The 19,565-nt window shown below is 35.4% G+C and overlaps 1 protein-coding gene across 15 annotated transcripts in view; it reads right to left on the minus strand.

Annotated features, from left to right (window-relative positions):
• ptprk (protein tyrosine phosphatase receptor type K) overlaps positions 1 to 19,565 on the minus strand; it is a 615,224-nt gene that overhangs the window by 73,603 nt on the left and 522,056 nt on the right. For 3 of the 15 annotated variants that reach the window (XM_051924118.1, XM_028797916.2, XM_051924117.1), the window contains exons 15-18: positions 15,323 to 15,352; positions 10,760 to 10,920; positions 6,452 to 6,487; positions 3,116 to 3,127 (exon numbers count right to left, since the gene is read on the minus strand). In XM_051924118.1, coding sequence (XP_051780078.1) covers positions 3,116 to 3,127; positions 6,452 to 6,487; positions 10,760 to 10,920; positions 15,323 to 15,352 — 239 coding nt within the window. The remainder of the gene's footprint in view (positions 1 to 3,115; positions 3,128 to 6,451; positions 6,488 to 10,759; positions 10,921 to 15,322; positions 15,353 to 19,565) is intronic. The other 12 variants (XM_028797923.2, XM_028797921.2, XM_051924125.1 and 9 more) reach the window with 7 other exon arrangements.

Genomic DNA, 19,565 nt, shown 5'->3' on the forward strand with positions numbered 1-19,565 from the left:
GACTAGCTATGCTGTATGGTTTGGAGATGGTGGCACTGACAAAAAGACAGAACTGGAAGTGGCAGAGTTGAAAATGCTATAATTTTTTTCTTGGAGTAACAAGGGTAACAGGATTAGAAATGAGGGTATTAGAGAGACCACAAGTACGACAGTTTGGTGACCAAGTGAGAGGGGCTAAATTCAGATGGTTTAGGCACGTGCAGAGAAGACATGAGGGGTACATTGGCAAAAAATATTGGGAATGGAACTGCCAGGCATGAGTAAAAGAGAAAGGCCAATGAGTAGGTTTAGGGTTATGGTGAGGGAGGACATGAGGGAAGTTGGTATGGCAGAAAATGATGCAAAAGACTGGGATAGATGAAGACAGATGGCCCGCTGTGGCAAGACCTAAATGGGAGCAGCAAAAAGAAGTGTGTTTGACTATTCATATATATCAATATAGATATATATATCAATATATATATATATCTATATATCTATCTATATCTATATATATCTATATATATATCTATATATCTATATATATATCTATATATATCTATATATATATATCTATATATCTATATATATATCTATATATATATATATATATAGATATAGATATATAGATATATATAGATATAGATATATATATATATATAGATATATAGATATATATAGATATAGATATATAGATATATATATATATATATATAGATGACTCAGGCGCCGCCGAAAGTGGTAGCCTTTTCAGCAGCTCTGTGTACGACTTTATTTTTCTACCTTTTATTTTTCTCTTTATTATTTTTTATTGATCACTCCTATCACTTTCTTTTATGTGGATTCATACCCTGGACCCTTTTACTTTTACAACGTGGACATGGATTTTTACACGCCGAGACTCGTCTATTCAAGTAGACAACTTCAAGCGCTGATAACAAATGCAAGTGTCGGTATGGTACCCTATTTACCCAATGAGGTAAGAAGGCGGTATCTTGGCAGCAGAGCTGGCACTAAGCTAAAAATTGAAGTGGCTTGCGAGAAAGTGGCGTTTTAAGCCTTCTGTGATCCTGGGAAATGTGAACTAACTACACCAAATAAGATCGACAAACTGGCTGTGCTGGTGAAAAATGTCAGAACCTACAGAGAATGTAGTTTGTTGTGCTTTTGTGAAACGTGGTTAACTACCACCATCCCAGATGCTAACGTGGAGCTACCCGGGTTTAGCACAGTTAGAGCGGACAGAGACGCAAGTACCTGCGGGAAGCACAAAGGAGGAGGACTCACTCTCTATGTCAATACAAAGTGGTGTAACTATTATTCATTATAATTGTGAACTTCCCCTTGGGAAATGTTTGAACAAAAGGGAGCATAACACACATAAGAACTGACAAATGTTGAGATCATACTGCTAGGTCAGAGTATGGATAAAAGTGGGTGAATTTATCATGAGTAAATAAGGATTACAAAAATATTTTTTCCTGAAGCATTTCCACTAAAGTGTTTTACTGCATAGTAATACTGAGTAATATGCCAGGCCTATGCATGCAAAGATGATCTGTGTCTAATGTAAGAGTGAATAAACGAAGATGGTAAACAAGCATGAGGCACTTAGACGTTCAATCTTTTTAATAAATAACTGCTGTCTATCACTTGAAAGAACAGCTGGCACTTAGAAAGTCTTTGTACAAATTAAGACTTCCTAAATGGGTAGGGCTCTGTCCTCCTCAACAGAAAATTATGAACCAAAGACTGAAATGTATTTATTATCTAAATGTGATTATAAACTTACAAGCGGTAAAGGAGTATGTGTGAGAGAGAGGGGGGGGGGGGGGAGAAAAAAATGTAATTTCATGAAAATTTTGACTACCCACATTGCAGTTTAATTAAATACGTGACCACATGGTGTTCAATCCATCAAAACAGAGAAAATCAGCATATCCAAAAAAATTCAAAATAATCATCTTAATATACCCCTTTTCAAAAATATATATATTTTTTTACAATTGCTGCCTTCCTCAACAGCTTGTGCAACAATTAGTCATATACACAGAAAAAAATAGTTTAAAAAGTCAAGTTATCTGAATATGGTGTAACAGTGCTGGAATCTTTGTTATGCATTTAATATACAGTATTTTGAGAGAAATCTAATGAGCCAGCAGTTCATGTATTCATTTCCTCAAACTGCTTTGCAAATTCCCTGAGATAATCCTGATAGTACTGGACAACATTTAGGAATGAACACTTGAGATGACATACTGAACTCATTTAAGTGCTCGTCCAAAATCATTCATACTTCACCAGTTTAGATTTGCCACTTAATTTAACCTGCATATCTGTTGTATGTGGGGGGTAAGCTTAAAACCTGGAGACAGGCTTTTTCATCTGCAAAAATACTATGTTTATGCAGATTGTTTCTGCTTATAATTAAAATATTGTATTTTTTTTGTTCAGTATTTAAAAAATGAAAACATGTTTCTACATATTTATTTTGTAATCTGTTTATTCAATTAAACATACAAATGATATGAACAATCACGAAAGTAACTCCTAAAACAACATCCCTTCTCACTTTATTTGGAACACAGTCAACGATATACTAACATACTCTGATCCAAATAGTTCACTTAAAAAGATTGAACAAGCAAATACCCTATTGGGAAGAGAAGCATTTGAGCCATACTACTAAATTAAAATTAAGTATAGAGGAATATCAGACTAGATATTATTAATGAGCATGCCTGTTTTATAATGTATAATTCAGGCCAGACAGATTCCTAGTCTCATTCAATGCGATTTAAAAAAAAATGATGCACACTGAGCACAGGTGAATAGCTGATTAGAACTTGGAGGGGGAGAAATCCTACTGGGATACCATCAATAAAATATTAATTACAAAGACAGACATACAACAACAGGAGGATGAAACCCAGTAATCAAATTGAACACTAAGCTGTCAAAGATAATCTGTTGATTATAACAGGCTTACTTATGGTTCATTTAATTCTCTAAGTTAATTTTGTGATGAGTCTGTTGATCCATGCTGTGATTTTAATACAACATTGCAATAATCTCCTAGACATTTTTCTCCCAAAGAGCCAGGTTATCTGAGTAAATATTTACAATGCAGACTTACCCGTTATTGGCACTTTACCAACAGAGGCAGAAAGAAAGACATGAAATGAAATAAGTTTGGGTAAAACATCCTCTGTTAAAAACATTCAAACTCAACAATGAATGACTATGAATAGTGGGGGAGAGAGAGGAGTATTGTTATCACCAGTAAAGTACTTAAAAAGTCCTAGTGGCAAAAAAAAAAAAACAAACAAAACAAAAGAAAACACTTCCCAAACATCATAAATCAAAAACCGTGGGAGGGCATAAGTCTGTAACTCAAACAACCACAAACCACTTTGGAGTATGTTTTCAATGATCGATTTGTAAATTAACGACTTTTATCCTCTACTATTCGAATTGGCATTGTAGATTAGCTTTAACATACTGGATATGTGAAATAAGTTATCCCAAATAAGTGCTAGAGAAAGGATCCAAAATTTATTCCATACAATCTTTAAAGTAAAAATGCTTTAAAAGTAAACTGTAAAAAAGCATTAAAACATCTCTGAAGCCTAAACAAATACAACTGCAGTATAATGAAACACTGGTAAACAGTTTACTGCCATGTTGAACTGAACTTCAAAAATTCTGAAACGAATGTACTGGGTATTAAATTTTTGTGTTTCCCCAAAGTGCTGTGAAAGTAACAATTATGCTATAATACACCAGAAAATATTTACGTAAGTTACTTTCTAAAATCAAAAGTTACTTCATATTATAAAATATTAACAACATATGTATGGAATACACAGAGTGATGGCCCTGACATCAAAGAAGAGTTCAGAGTCTGAGGGTCATGTCACACAGTTTAAAAACAATAGGTGAACAACTTGTAAGATCATGTGTTATGGAGGAATTGTTTGTCTTTCATAATGAACATTCTTGTGTAGTAAGAAGTGATTTAGGCAGTTGATGAACTCAAAAAAAATCAACAAAGTGAAATTTGGTTAGCATTAACTGTTATTATATATTATAAAAAGTTATTTAAGGTCCATGAAAGAGAATAAATTAAACTCTAGGTTCACCAGGAGGAGAACAGAAATCATAACTTAAAAATGCTGCCTCAGTACTGTAATCAGACAACAAACTCCAAATATATTGTGCAGTAGATTTGTATGTGTGATGGAACCATTCTAGGATTTTAGCCAGGTACAGGACTTTACTGATTTCTGTAGTTAAGAGACACCCAAACCAATGTTCCCGAGTGTTACAGACACATGTACCTATCTGCAAAAGGAAAAAAGTGAAGGTTATTCCCACATTTGGAAAAAAAGAGGGGAAGAGACATGTCAGTCATGTAATCTTCCTTAACAGTTAAGGCTACACAGCTGAATTATGTCTTCTAACCCCTTTTTATCACCATGTGAATAACCTTTATTTTCAAATTTCAATATAGTTGGTGTGGCAGCAGAATTTTTTTTAGGTGCAAAACAACACAGAACCAGTAAGGGATGGTACATGTTGATTAAATGGAAAATATGAATAGAAGTTTGGGAAAAAAGGGCTTAAGGAAATTAAATTGGGCACATGGAGGAAATAGATTTTCTGGTTAGTTAAGCAACTTGGTTAGGAGCCATTGGGCTGACATTTGTTACAGCACAATATAAATTTTGCTTTTGAGTTCCAAGTATTTTAGAACCATGTGGAATGAATTGGTGTCTGTGCCTTGAATAAATGCTCAAGTCTTTGCTGATTTTGGTTTATATTTGGCACAATTATACCAGTTACAAAATAATCACCATTTACCTGGTGGATTCACTTGTTCAAATGTGAGTTATCTCCCAATTCTTTATTCAAATCCAGATTTCCTAGTCATTCAAGCAAAGGAACTGATTATACATGTCATAACTTGCTTCATTTTGTAATAATAAATGTTTCATCATGTTAATTCTCTTTCAAGTGGTAGCCCCTCATGGGCCAGTTCAGTGATAAATTTGTTAAATCTTAAAGTAAAGTAATGCTGAATTCTTGAGAAAGGAGAACATAAGGTAAGCTGCTTTGTGATTATTCAGTAAAACAGTTGTGTACCTTAATACATTCTTATTACCATGGTGATGGAACTAGGAAAACATGTGGCAGTTCTACTACTGCTACCATATTCAACTAAAACCATTAGAAACAAAATCTTGAATTACTATACTGGAAAAATGAAAATACAGCATAATTATTTTCAGCTATGCAGAACAAAGGTTTGAAAGTAGTCAAAATTACCCAGTTAAATACTTGAAATGCACTGAAAAATTAACTTGAGGATTTTCCTAGTAAAACAGAGTAGGTTTAGAACTTCCAGTATTTAGCATGCATGTGTGGTAAATGAAAAAATGTAACATGATCTAATGGTGAGAAAGGTTTCCTATCCCTCTTTTTGAATATTTAAAATAAGCAATGATAATATAGACATATTTAGAACTTCACTTAGACGATACTTTCCCTGAACTGAGATGCTTGCTTTCATGAGCACCGACAGTATAAAATATGCTGCCTAGTATTTATACATACTGCTATTCAAGTACCTATAATAGAATATGTGTCTTTGAAGATGGAGGATTCAATTGGTAACAACTCTTTAAAACAATTAAAATACCCTTTTTAGTTACAGATCTCTAGCATGTGGAAAGTTGTTTTAGTTATGGCCTACCTAAAATGAACAATATGGAAAGGAAAGCAAAATGGTAAGAATAATAAAGGGCTACATTCAGCAAGCACCATGTACAGGCTTGGTTTTTATTGATAGTTACAGACTGTCACGGTATTATTTGAGAGACTGTGACTGATGTGATGGCCACATTTAGTTAGCCAAATGACGTACTGTACAGACCTAAGGTTTACAAGTGAATTGCTGCATACCTGTGACATTCCAGAGGCTTTGCCCATTTATTATATAGTTGTATTTAACTAGCAAAAACCTTATACAACAATGAATATTTATTTCCAATAAGGAAATGGTTTTTCATGCTCTGTACCAAGGCAATCAGATGGACTTGCTGAATGAAACCTTGTGCTTAAATTCCACTGAACAGACTAATCACAAAAATCTAAAATAAAAATGGTGCAGTGAAAAAAATCCAATGAGGTAAAAAAGAGAAAAAATGCGGCCTGACTTATACTAGGGGTAATACTAAACTTTTAAAGATCAGTTCAGATCCCCCAGAATTTGAAAAATGATTAAGTAGCAATGTAACTGTCTCTTATAAAAACAATCACTCTAGTATGTCATTTTTCTTTAAAGCAGGGATTATAAGGAAGAACAGCTCTATGTATTCAGGCCGATAATTTTCTCTGCTAACCAGCACAACTATGGCCATGCACAGAAACTAAGCATGCAGGGTCTAATAAGAAATAACTACATCCTCACCTAAAACAGCAGTTGGTACAAGTGGATCATTGGGCACTGCGGAAAAATAAACCTAATGAGGAAAACTATTTACCTTACAAATCTGGAACAGTCTTTGGACCACAAAATAGAAATGACTCAAAGCAAATTTAATTAATGCATTGTAATAAGATCCCAGAATGGCTTATTATTGCCTATAGCAGTAGAAAACCTAAATACAAAAATACAGCATTATTTGAAATACAGTATACCATACATATTATATAATGGTGTGGAAGAAATAGTGTTTAACCATAGCGTGACAAAAAAAAAAAATAAAAAAAAATAAAGATTTACAAATTTGGCCCAGACTCCTTTTTTAAGAAAATAAAAATCTGACATGATGCATTATTTTTAAATTCATTTTCTGTTAGTTATGATAGATAATGATCTTTATGCACACATCTCAATTAACAGTTCAGTGTTGAAGGCAAGTATATGTGCATGCCCTCTAACAAGACTAGGCGGGGAAGAAAGACTAGGTGACATCTCTTTTCTTCATTTTAAGACACGGCACAGTACTTTGATTCCCTATCTTGTTGAAACACAAATTTCTTTCATGGTGTTTGATTTCTGACCATGTATTAGTGTCCATTAAGTGATATTCTGGATGTGTGCCCCCTTTCTTCCACCACAAACTAAAGTTTTTTCTAGCCATTTCCTAAAACAGGCCATTGGAATGCTGAACACCTTGAAGATTTCTTAGCTATGGTTGTCGTATTTATTTACATCTACTAACTTGTGTAACTCATTCAGAGTCACAACCAGTCCTGCAATAGATTCAGTCGGAAGCACACTTGTTCTCTGCCAGTTAAGTTTAGATAGATAGACAGATCTAGATGGCAAAGTTTTAAAAACCTCTATAACGAGCAAACAACTTTATCACAAACATAACTGCAGTTACAGTACTTGTTAATGATGGTTTAAAATCATCAACGAAAGTTGATTTCTCTATAGAATTTAAAAAAGAGGCCTACTAGTTTTCCCTGCATAAATAAGCATGTAAACTAATGGGGGGATGCAGAAGAAAGAAGAAAAAAAAATGGGGAGGGGGGTCAGGGGAGGGGAAATAGGGACAGCACAGTGCATTCTGAAGACTGTTTTTTTCTGTACTAATGAAAAAACGAAATCAGGACTCCAAAGATTTTCTAAATATATGATTTTTAGGAACTGTTAACATTAACATTTAATACTAATGCAATTACTTTAAATACTTATGAAAGTGTTTATCCAAAATAGATTACAAATCACAGGGACACAGTACATTTAGTTTAGTATTTCTAAAACTGGAACACTTGAGATTTGCTTAGAATTGCAGAGTGAATGAATATTGGGAGGTCAGAAATTGAGATCACATTGCCTTTTTAAAGCTTTAGTTTCAACAAAAACAATGAAGCCATAATAAGGAGGACATTTTTAAAAAAAAACTCTCAATGTGGTTTCTCGTGGAAACTTAATTTTTTTTTGTAGTTTTCATTTGCCAAGGAACAGATAGAAGGTACAGTGCATCCAGAAAGTATTCAGAGCGCATCACTTTTTCCACATTTTATGTTATGTTACAGCCTTATTCCAAAATGGATTAAATTCATTTTTTTCCTCAGAATTCTACACACAACCACCCCATAATGACAACGTGAGAAAAGTTTACTTGAGGTTTTTGCAAATTTATTAAAAATAAAAAAAACTGAGAAATCCCATGTACATAAGTATTCACAGCCTTTACGCAATATTTGTCGATGCACCTTTGGCAGCAATTACAGCCTCAAGTCTTTTTGAATATGATGCCACAAGCTTGGCACACCTATCCTTGGCCAGTTTTGCCCATTCCTCTTTGCAGCACCTCTCAAGCTCCATCAGGTTGGATGGGAAGCGTCGCTGCACAGCCATTTTAAGATCTCTCCAGAGATGTTCAATCGGATTCAAGTCTGGGCTCTGGCTGGGCCACTCAAGGACATTCACACAGTTGTCCTGAAGCCACTCCTTTGATATCTTGGCTGTGTGCTTAGGGTTGTTGTCCTGCTGAAAGATGAACCGTCGCCCCCAGTCTGAGGTCAAGAGCGCCTCTGGAGCAGGTTTTCATCCAGGATGTCTCTGTACATTGCTGCAGTCATCTTTCCCTTTATCCTGACTAGTCTCCCAGTTCCTGTCGCTGAAAAACATCCCCACAGCATGATGCTGCCACCACCATGTTTCACTGTAGGGATGGTATTGGCCTGGTGATGAGCGGGTGCCTGGTTTCCTCCAAACGTGACGCCTGGCATTCACACCAGAGTTCAATCTTTGTCTCATCAGACCAGAGAATTTTCTTTTCTCATGGTCTGAGAGTCCTTCAGGTGCCTTTTGGCAAACTCCACGCGGGCTGCCATGTGCCTTTTACTAAGGAGTGGCTTCCGTCTGGCCACTCTACCCATACAGGCCTGATTGGTGGATTGCTGCAGAGATGGTTGTCCTTCTGGAAGGTTCTTCTATCTCTACAGAGGACCTCTGGAGCTCTGACAGAGTGACCATCGGGTTCTTGGTCACCTCCCTGACTAAGGCCCTTCTCCCCCGATCGCTCAGTTTAGATGGCCGGCCAGCTCTAGGAACAGTTCTGGTGGTTTCAAACTTCTTCCACTTACGGATGATGGAGGCCACTGTGCTCATCGGGACCTTCAAAGCAGCAGAAATGTTTCTGTAACCTTCCCCAGATTTGTGCCTCGAGACAATCCTGTCTCGGAAGTCTACAGACAATTCCTTTGACTTCATGCTTGGTTTGTGCTCTGACATGAACTGTCAACTGTGGGACCTTATATAGACAGGTGTGTGCCTTTCCAAATCATGTCCAATCAACTGAATTTACCACAGGTGGACTTCAATTACGCTGCAGAAACATCTCAAGGGTGATCAGGGGAAACAGGATGCACCTGAGCTCAATTTTGAGCTTCATGGCAAAGGCTGTGAATACTTATGTACATGTGCTTTCTCAATTTTTTTTATTTTTAATAAATTTGCAAAAATCTCAAGTAAACTTTTTTCACATTGTCATTATGGGTGTTGTGTGTAGAATTCTGAGGAAAAAAATGAATTTAATCCATTTTGGAACAAGGCTGTAACATAACAAAATGTGGAAAAAGTGATGCGCTGTGAATACTTTCCGGATGCACTGTAGGTAGTGATTTTTTTTTTTTTTTTTTTTTACTTTCTAGAGAGTAACAACCCTTAATTATAATTTAGCTAAAACCCTCATGGCCAAGAAGAGTGTATAATGCTTACATCTTTGCCATTCAATAAAACAAAATTATTAAAGCTAAAACAGAATTATGTAAATATTATTATTTCAACATAATTTTATTATATTGTCTTTAACCCTCACAGGTACAATGAAAAGTATGTGTTGCTAGTTCCGGTGGTATAGAGGCATTTTGTTATAAAGGCAAGTGACCAGCAAGGGAACAGAAGTAACTTCTTCTATAATCACACCCCAGGCAGATTGCTTTCTTATTAACTTGCCTCTTCACTTATTCTGCACCTTTGTAGTTCCTTATTCTTAATACTGGCATTAAGGGTTTTTTTTTTTTTTTTACTTACAAGAAATTGTACTATCATGAGAACCTTTACATGATAGAAACCATGAGACCAGTATGCATTCTTTAGTAATAGATGCTCTGGGTCTCAGTAGAGACTGAACTGACTGCAAAGAATCACTTATCTAAAGTGTAAGTAAAGGAATAGTCAGTGTGCATATGTTTGCTAATAAAAAGATTAAATATATTCAGTACATACAAGGGAAAGTCATGCACTGGGTATGTACTGTTGGACTAAATTATGACAAGCCCTTCAAAATACTAACACCAAATATTCAAAATTTAAAATGTAAAGCCATTTTAGATTTTTTATTCAGTTATGATAATAATGGGTTTGTCTAGTTTGACAGGATCATTAATAATGCATCTACTGTTCTACTCAACAGTACAACATTTTTGAATGGATTTTTTTTCAGGCCAGTACACAACCGAATCTCATCCAATAACGGATATAGCTCCTGTGTTCGAGGTCTAAAACTCAACAAAAGTACGTGTTTGTCTAAATAATAACTAGAATGCTAAAATCCACATTTACATATATATCACAAAGAAACATCCCAGACTACTACCTGGAAAAGGAAGGGCTACTGACCTAAGATCTCACTGTACAAGTAATTCTTTGGTATAACCTGCAGTCATTCATTTATAAATCAAAGTCTGTATTACGTATATTAAACCCAAGTTTTTTAAGCTATTAATTAAGAAAACAATCCAAAAATGTACTTACATCTATTGCTAAAATTATGAGAATCCATGAAAGTGATAGACAAGGGATCTTCAGCATGCAATGTACTCTGATCAGCGTAACTTCTGTCCATTGCATTGACCATGTGAGTCATCTCTTGGCGAGTATTTCCTATTGCATCCTTCCGTTTCTTGGCAAGTTTGCTAAGATTAAACAAGTGAACACACATTTGTTTTAAGAAAACCTTGGGACAATATTTCAACTGAAACATTCTCAGACATCTAGAGTCCACCACCCAATACCAACTAAAATTAATTTCACCATGGCTCCTCCAGAACAGGAATTGGAAAAATCTAAGCCACTTTTTTTTTTTTTTTTTTTTTTAATTAAGCCAGAACATGTGGAAAATTAAACTGTATTTAGAATATATTTCTGCAGCACTACAAAATACGGCAGGAAAAAAAAGAAAAGTTGCCGTCAAACTAACTACATGCTAACATGAATACAGTATGTGATCTGATGTGCCCCTCTATGGTCTCCGATAAGCACATGAAACAGTTACTTTGTTATTTCATGCTTTTGAACAGTTCATGTCAAACTTTTTGAATCATTGATAATGTAACAGCTTGACACTATTTTAGTTTTTCTGAATGCACCACACTAAAGTTGACTGCAGAAAATATTTGATTACCACAAGCTGAAATGCTGTAAGACACATTTGTCTTCCACTGTGTTCAGGATAATGCAATTGCTGGAGAACCATTATGATGGCATGGTACAATGCCGGCAAAATATGTTTTATATACAGTACATCAAAATGGCTCATAAATTATATTTTTGTGACATAAATATAAGGCCTTCTAACCACAATGGTATCAGAAGATTCAGTGAAAGTGTACAACATATCAACTTTAACGCACATAAACATGTTAATTAGGCAAAGATGTCAGTTCTTCTCCTCCAAACAGTGATATACTATGCGTTGCTATTTTATTAGTTACTGGGGCACAGGTTAATGTGCATACTGCTTACTTATAATGTGTAGGCTGCTTTGGATGAACAAGCATTATTCAAATAAATCAAAGATGCTGTTTTCTGAATTATATGTACACAATCTGAGCACTGTGTAATTAAACTGATATATTTCTATCACAATGTGTCACTTGCAGATCATACACAAGCATATAATACACACAGTATATAAATACATAACAAATATAAAAATAGATATATTTATTATGAACAGGTGTGTACTGTGAGGAAGTAACGTCACTTTAGCCAGGAAAGCAGAAAGAATAGTTTATAAACTGAACTGTGCTTAAAATGAAAAGCAAGCCAAACAGATGGTGTTTTCAGCAGGAGCTAAAGTGAAATTGTGCTCTTTCATGCTATGATGTTATGGAACTAAATATCTGTTAGACAAAGTAAATTTCCAGACAAGTGGAAATTATTCCAACAGTAAACAAATACAAAACAGCATTAGAACAGTTTTATTTCTAAGAAGAAATGTGACTTCAAAGTACCCTAGTAAATATATGAAGAAACATAAAAAGCATTAACTCAACACTACAGAAAATGCATAAACAAGAAAATATCAAACCGTGCCTTGCAAAAATATTCATCCCGACACAGATATTTTGGATACTGCATGACAATTATATTAGTACCCACTTTAGTATTTGTAGCTGTTCAGTGTCTTGGGAAGAAGAACCCTGTTTTGTTAACAGTGTGTTGTCTCCAATCACTTGACGACAGCTGGGACTTCATTAACATAAACACACTAGACAAAAATTTTGCAAGTTTGGTAGGTTTCTGCACAAAGAACCCAGTTATGTGGCCATGTAAACACTAAACCAGGGAAAAGTTAAGGATTTTGTAGTCTGCATATGTCTGCTGGACAGTTGGCCTGCTTAGCTTCTCAAAAACGCTTTTAGCAGCCAGGAGTGGAAGTGTCCACAAAAATCAACTTCCTAAGGTAAATGCTTGCATTATTCCTTCTTCTGTCTGAAAAAACTTGTCTCAATATTTCAGAAATCACTGTTTATATTGATTAACTAAACGTGCAGTGCCAAGTTCAACAGCACAATTTCAGGAGTAGTAACATGTTAAAAGTAGTGTGGGTTATGTAGTTTGAGTACTTTTAATAGTAAAAGGTAACCCAATACAATAATTATTATATTAAAGTAAAAATACTTGTATTATTATTATCGCAGCAGCACTGAGTGTAAGGCAAGAAGCACACATACTGGGTCATTTGCAGGGCTCAATAGCACAGCCAAGCAGAAAAGTGTGTGCTGTGTGCAATCTGGAAACGGAACATTATTATTATTAAAGTGCTAGCTTAGTTTACATCCAGCTATTTGCTATAGATATGTTGAAACAGTGTGATCGGGTTATGCAGTGGCCAATGTCCATGCCGCAACTCATCAGGGCCTCAGGTCAGAGGTGTAAAAAGGGTATGGATGTCATTTACTTTATAGCACATACAGTAACAGCTTAAGAAATTCAGTCTCTCTAACCCGTTTGTCTAGCTAACAGCTAAGCTGTCCCCATATCACATCTAGATTTTTCTGAAAGGTTGTCAAGGTTTCTGCTTCAACTACATGTCTTGGTTGTTTGTTCCACATGAAGGACTAAATTATTTTTATACAACAGAAGAAAATTATCACAGGCTTCATTTTTGGTTATATGATCATCATCAGTCTGACTGATGATGAGGTTTAACTGTTTTTTGCGCAGTTTAATGACATTGGAGTATGTGCATGTTAAAACAGACTAATTGAATCCAAGTTGATCTTTCATTAGGACATAATGCAATTTTGAATGACTTACTATAAATCATATAGGGTTGCTTTAGTCTTATTCTTACCTACATGTTGTGTGGCTATAGGGGGCAGAGCTGTACTCAGAAACACCCATATTTGTACTCTTTACTGCCTAAGGAAGGGCTACCTATAGATTTTTCTTTCACTACCCCCAACATTTTACCTTTAAATGCCCCCTCTCTCTATATATATCTGATGGACAAACTAGAAAATAAAGCAAAATGTAAGGAGTCAGTATGATGGTGACACATTTGTTTCAATGAATTTTCACCAGATCCAGTCTTTGCCTGGATTGACCAAAACATCATGAAAACATATACATAACTACTTAATCATTATTTGATATTATTCAGAAAGCCAATATTAATATTCAGAAAAAAAGAACTTTGAGTAATAATCAGTCAAAGCTCATGTAGTTAAGTAGCAGCCAAGTTGTGATAATGCATCATTCACCTGTCTTTATAAAGCTGGCAGGACCTTGGCTTCAACTATACGACCTCAGTAGCCTAATTAAATCCAGACACTATAAATACCCATTTTAATGGTACAGGGTTTTGCCCATATTAGAATTCTTTTAACCAAACATTTTCTTTGAACTTTTTCTTTATCATTTAATAATTTGGCAGCAGTAACAATAATAGCTGCAAGGCTTGCTGGTTAAATTAATGTACAAGGTTTTGTTCAAGTATCATTATACATTCTTCTGTATCTATTTACGCTCTCTTTTGAGTGGCCTACATGTCCTTGAAAACCAACCTCCCATAATGCTTGCTACTATCAGACTTTTGTATAGGGGAAGGTGTTTTGCACCTGACTTGGGTTCATCAGGAACCTCTTTGGTCTTCACACTGTCTAATGACTAACAAGTTGATCAAACAGACAAAGTGTATCTGACCTTACAGAAACTGATGTATCCAATTTAAATGGTGTATGCAGGTAAATTCCCATGACCAGACTGTTCAGATGCTAAGGTAATGGATTAAGGGCGTGCTTTTTAAAGACAAAGTCTAATGTAGTAGAGTAGTTCAAAGCTGGATTTTGTTTTTTAAATTGTTTGATTTTATAACACGTGATTGTGACTGAAAAGGAAGTTTGCTATAGCATATACACACACACACACACACATATACATATATATGTACACAGTATATATATTTCAGTGTGTGTGAAAATAAATAATATATATATATATTCATTCTACAGTATATACACACTGTATAAACTTTGTACACGCAATGCCCATACTGAAATTTTGTTTATAAGGTTCACAATATATAGTTTTGTTTGGGACTGGAACATTTTTGCAAGACCCTTGTCTGATTGCACACACAGACAAACACACAATTTCTATTAAAACAGAATTATAAAAAACTGACAGATCTGCTTTAATTCACTTACCTTCTTATAAACATTTGTACAGAATATGTAATACAAATACATCTATAAAAACTATAAGCCTTTCTGACTAACATCAAAAAGCAACTAATTGCTACATCAATGACCACACATTCATGCAAACATAGAAGGATGACAAAAAGTCAACAAATCTCATCCAATAGGATGGTGTTCAAAACAACATTAAAAGAAAGTAAAATGCAGCATTCTTTTTTCAAAAATACAGCTTGTAACAAGTAAATAAACAGACACAAAAATAGTTGGGCTTCCAATGCATGATATCTTTAGCCGAGGACAGGTGGTTTTTTTTTTTTTTTTTTTTTGAAAAAAGGATACTGCATCTTTAAAATATTGAAAAGTAAAAGTGCTCCCATTTTCTACTTACAGGTAATATGAATAAGAATAGTAGCTCCTCCTGGCAAGCAAATCAAAGACAGTAGAATAAAGCATTATTGTTGAATGCAAGGTGTGAAGCAGATATATCAACAAGGCAGAAAACGTGAATTAAAAATTGGTCACCATTCTCTGTTTGTGGTTAGCATTTCAATTTGCCCACGTATTTATTTATTTTTCACTGCATGCAATTTGACTATTTATTATTTGAAAAGGACTGTGCAGAAAAGTTATATAGGCATATGCTAAATGTGTTTAAAATCAACAATTATTGATTTTTTTAATCATGCATTACACAATGTTTGTGAGCAAGACTGGCTTTCTTATGTCTTGCAGCTATAGACTGTATTGGTCATTTACAGATCAATACAGAGTCAACATAACATTCTGTTACAGGACTAAATTAAATGAGACTTGAGGAATGCTGCACATTTGTCTAATATATAACAATACAAACACTCCCCTTGGCACCGTTTATGATAAATGCTTCAGCACAAATTTTTAATGAAAAGCAATTTAGAAAGAGAGAGATCTCCCCTGGCACATTTTAAAGATGCAGTATCTTCTGTTTGAACAAATGACAATACTTATAATTTCAAAGCCCACCTCTTAAATAATAGATAGTGAGTTTATGCAAACGTGCTGTCTACACAAGTATACAGGACATAATTTACAGACTAATAATTGAAATGTTTCCAATAGTAATGAATCATACATATTTTATAGTATACAAAGAATCATAATATTCACAAATCATAATCTGAAACACCCTAACTAGGAGTTACAGTATACTGTATTCATTTTTCACCCTGTATGATCCTCATGACTTTATATCAGGCTCACAGTTTTCCGGAACAACATAGTTTAAGGTTAACTTGACACTAAGGAAGACAGTAAAAAAAAAATCAATCATATAAAATAATCATGACTGTTCACTTGTAGAGGAGTGGATAGCCCCATGGAAAAATTCCCAAATTAACTTTAAACCTCAATTAATAAAAACAAACAAAAAAAAATTACTACAATTTAATGGCACGGAATCATTAATCTTACCTTTAGTGGTATTATAATAAACCTCCTGTATACTAATTGAACATGCAAGATTTTGTTTAAACGTTGTTTACTTGGATATGTGAACAAGTAGCTTCAGAATGCCAGATTTAATATATTACGCATTCATAATAAATTAGTGAACCACGTGCTTGAATTTTTATGATTTAACTTTTAATGTAATTAAATATTGCAGCACAGCTAAATCATTCTGAAATGTAAAGAATACATTCTCATATAGCAATATAAACTGCTCAAAAAAAATTAAAGGAACACTTTGAAAACACATCAGTTCTCAATGGTAAAAAAATCATGCTGGATAGCTATACTGATATTGACGGGGTAATGTGTTAGGAATGAAAGGATGTCCCATCATTTGATGGAAATGAAAATTATCAACCTACAGAGGGCTGAATTCAAAGACATCCTGAAAATCAAAGTGAAAAAATGATGCGTCAGGCTAGTCCTTTTTGCAGAAATTTCATTGCAGCAACTCAAAATCGTACTCAGTTCTTTGTATGGCCCCCTCATGCTTGTATGCATGCCTGACAACGTTGGGACATGCTCCTAATGAGATGACGGAAGGTGTCCTGGGGGTTCTCCTCCCAGATCTGGACTAGGCATCACTGACCTCCTGGACAGTCTGAAGTGCAACCTGGTGGCATCGGATGAACTGAAACAATGTTCCAGAGGTGTTCTTTTGGATTTAGGTCAGGTGAGTGTGGGGGCCAGTCAATGGTATCAATTCCTTCTTCTTCCAGGAACTGCCTGTATACTCTCGCCACATAAGACTCGGCATTGTCATGCACCAGGAGGAACCCAGGACCCACTGCACCAGCATAGGGTCTGACAATGGGTCCAAGGATTTCATCCGATACCTAATGGCAGTCAAGGTGCCACTTTCTTGCCTGTAGAGGTCTGTGCAGCCCTCCATGAATATGCCTCCCAGACCAACACTGACCCACCACCAAACCAGTCATGCTGAACGATGTTACAGGCAGCATAACATTCTTCACGGCTTCTCCAGACCCTTTCACGTCTGTCACATGTGCTCAGGGTGAACGTGCTCTCAGCTGTGAAAAGCACAGGGTGCCAGTGTTGGACCTACCAATTTTGGTATTCTGTGGAAAATGCCAATCGAGCTCCATGGTGCAGTGAGCACAGGGCCCACTAGAGGACACTGGGGCCTCAAGCCACCCTCATGAAGTCTGTTTCTGATTGTTTGGTCAGAGACATTCACACCAGTGGTCTGCTGGAGGTCATTTTGTAGGGCTCTGACAGTTCTCAACCTGTCCCTCCTTGCCCAAAGGAGCAGATACCAGTCCTGCTGATGGGTTAAGGACCTTCTACAGCCCTGTCCAGCTGTCCTAGAGTAACTGGTTGTCTCCTGAAATCTCCTCCATGCCCTCGAGACTTTGTTGGAAGATGCAGCAAAACATCTGACAATGGCACGTATTGATGTTGAAGTTGGACTACCTGTGCAACCTCTGTAGGGTCCAGGTATTGCCTCATGCCACCAGTAGTGACACGGACTGTAGACAAATGCAAAACTAGTGAAAAAACAGGCCGAAAAGATGGAGGGAAAAATGCCAGTGGCCTCCACCTGTTAAACCATCCCTGTTTTGTGGGTTGTCTCATTGCATCTATTGTTAATTTCATTAACATCAAAGCAGCTGAAACTGATTAACAACCCCCTCTGCTACTTAACTGACCAGATCAATATGCTAAAAGTTTCATTGACTTGATGCTATACTCGGATTAAAAAAAGTGTTCCTTTAATTTTTTTGAGCAGTATATTTATCTTTCAGCAATCTCATTATAACAAAAAAAAAATTATGGCTAGCGTGATAATAATTGTAACTGACATCTTGCATCATTTCTTTTTTTGGATTCAATTTAATTAAAATCTATACCTCAGCTGCTTCAAGTATAGTTGTTTCTTCTCACTTTTAGGTCCACTTTCATCATAAGCAATTAAACATTAACTTGACTATTACCCATGACCCCTTACAATATTTTACTTCAGATCAAGCAAGAAGCTGTACATACGCATTCACTTTTGCCTGATACTCATGCAGAAAAAAGCAGACCAAATACAAATATCAAATACAAATAACAGTATATCTGCATCTCTATTAAAATAATTTGGCTCGTTGGTGAGAGAAGTTATTAGTTTGTTCTTTATTTCCCTTTTCTCCATTTATTTTGGTGGAAACCTGTGACACAGTTTTTCTACAACTGGTTCACTAATTGGTCAGTAATAAAAATGTAATAAGTTTTTTTACTTCTTTACCAATGGGAACCCCATCAAGAATGTGCATGCATGATGCTTATCTTGTATTAACATAATTATTTTGCAGCATATTGACACCCCATTGCTTTAAAAGGTAACTGCAGTACTTTTCGTATTAACATCATTATTTTGAGGCACATTGACACCTCATTGCTTTAAACGATAAGTGCAGTACTTTTCAAGTCAAAGCTATTTTTTCACAATCACGGTGTACATTAATCTGCCACAGAAAAGTGTGTTCTAAACTGAAGCATTTTTTTTTATAAATTTTAAAAAATGCAGTCCCTGTGGTTGCATTTTAAAATGAGCTCCAAGGGGCACAAATCCAAACACAAAAGCCTTAAAACGTACCAAATACGTCAGTTTTTGAAGTCAAGAATGTTCTCAAGTAATGGTCAACATCTTCAGATAGCACAAATGCCTTAAAACAGCATACTTGTGTTGTTTTGGGGGAAAAAATGAATATTAAAAGAAGTCTGGAAGTGCACTTGAAATCCATTGTAACCTTTTGTTCCTAGGGAGTATGATTTCTTAATCTCATGAATGCTGCAATTGTTATTTTGAGCGTTTCTTGCAGTTAGGGAAAATTTTTCTTCAGGTTTACTGTCATGTGTACATGAAGTTCTTATTTGCAGGTTTCCTCAGAATAGTGACAGTGATACAATACTAACAAAAGATTCAAACAAATAACATCATTCCTAAAATACACCATATATAAACAGCTATTTAATAACCTTATGATATGCAGACAGGAACACTCTCTGAAGCTACTGTTGTAAGTTTGAATGGCCTATACCAGAGGGAAGGAGTAAGAAAAGCAACTGTACAGAATGGCTAAAGTCTTTCATAATCTTGTTTCCCTTTCTGAGGCAGCATGTATTACAGCTCTCCT

This window comes from Erpetoichthys calabaricus, chromosome 3 (assembly GCF_900747795.2).
Source record: "Erpetoichthys calabaricus chromosome 3, fErpCal1.3, whole genome shotgun sequence".
Classification (NCBI taxonomy): Eukaryota; Metazoa; Chordata; class Cladistia; order Polypteriformes; family Polypteridae; genus Erpetoichthys; species Erpetoichthys calabaricus.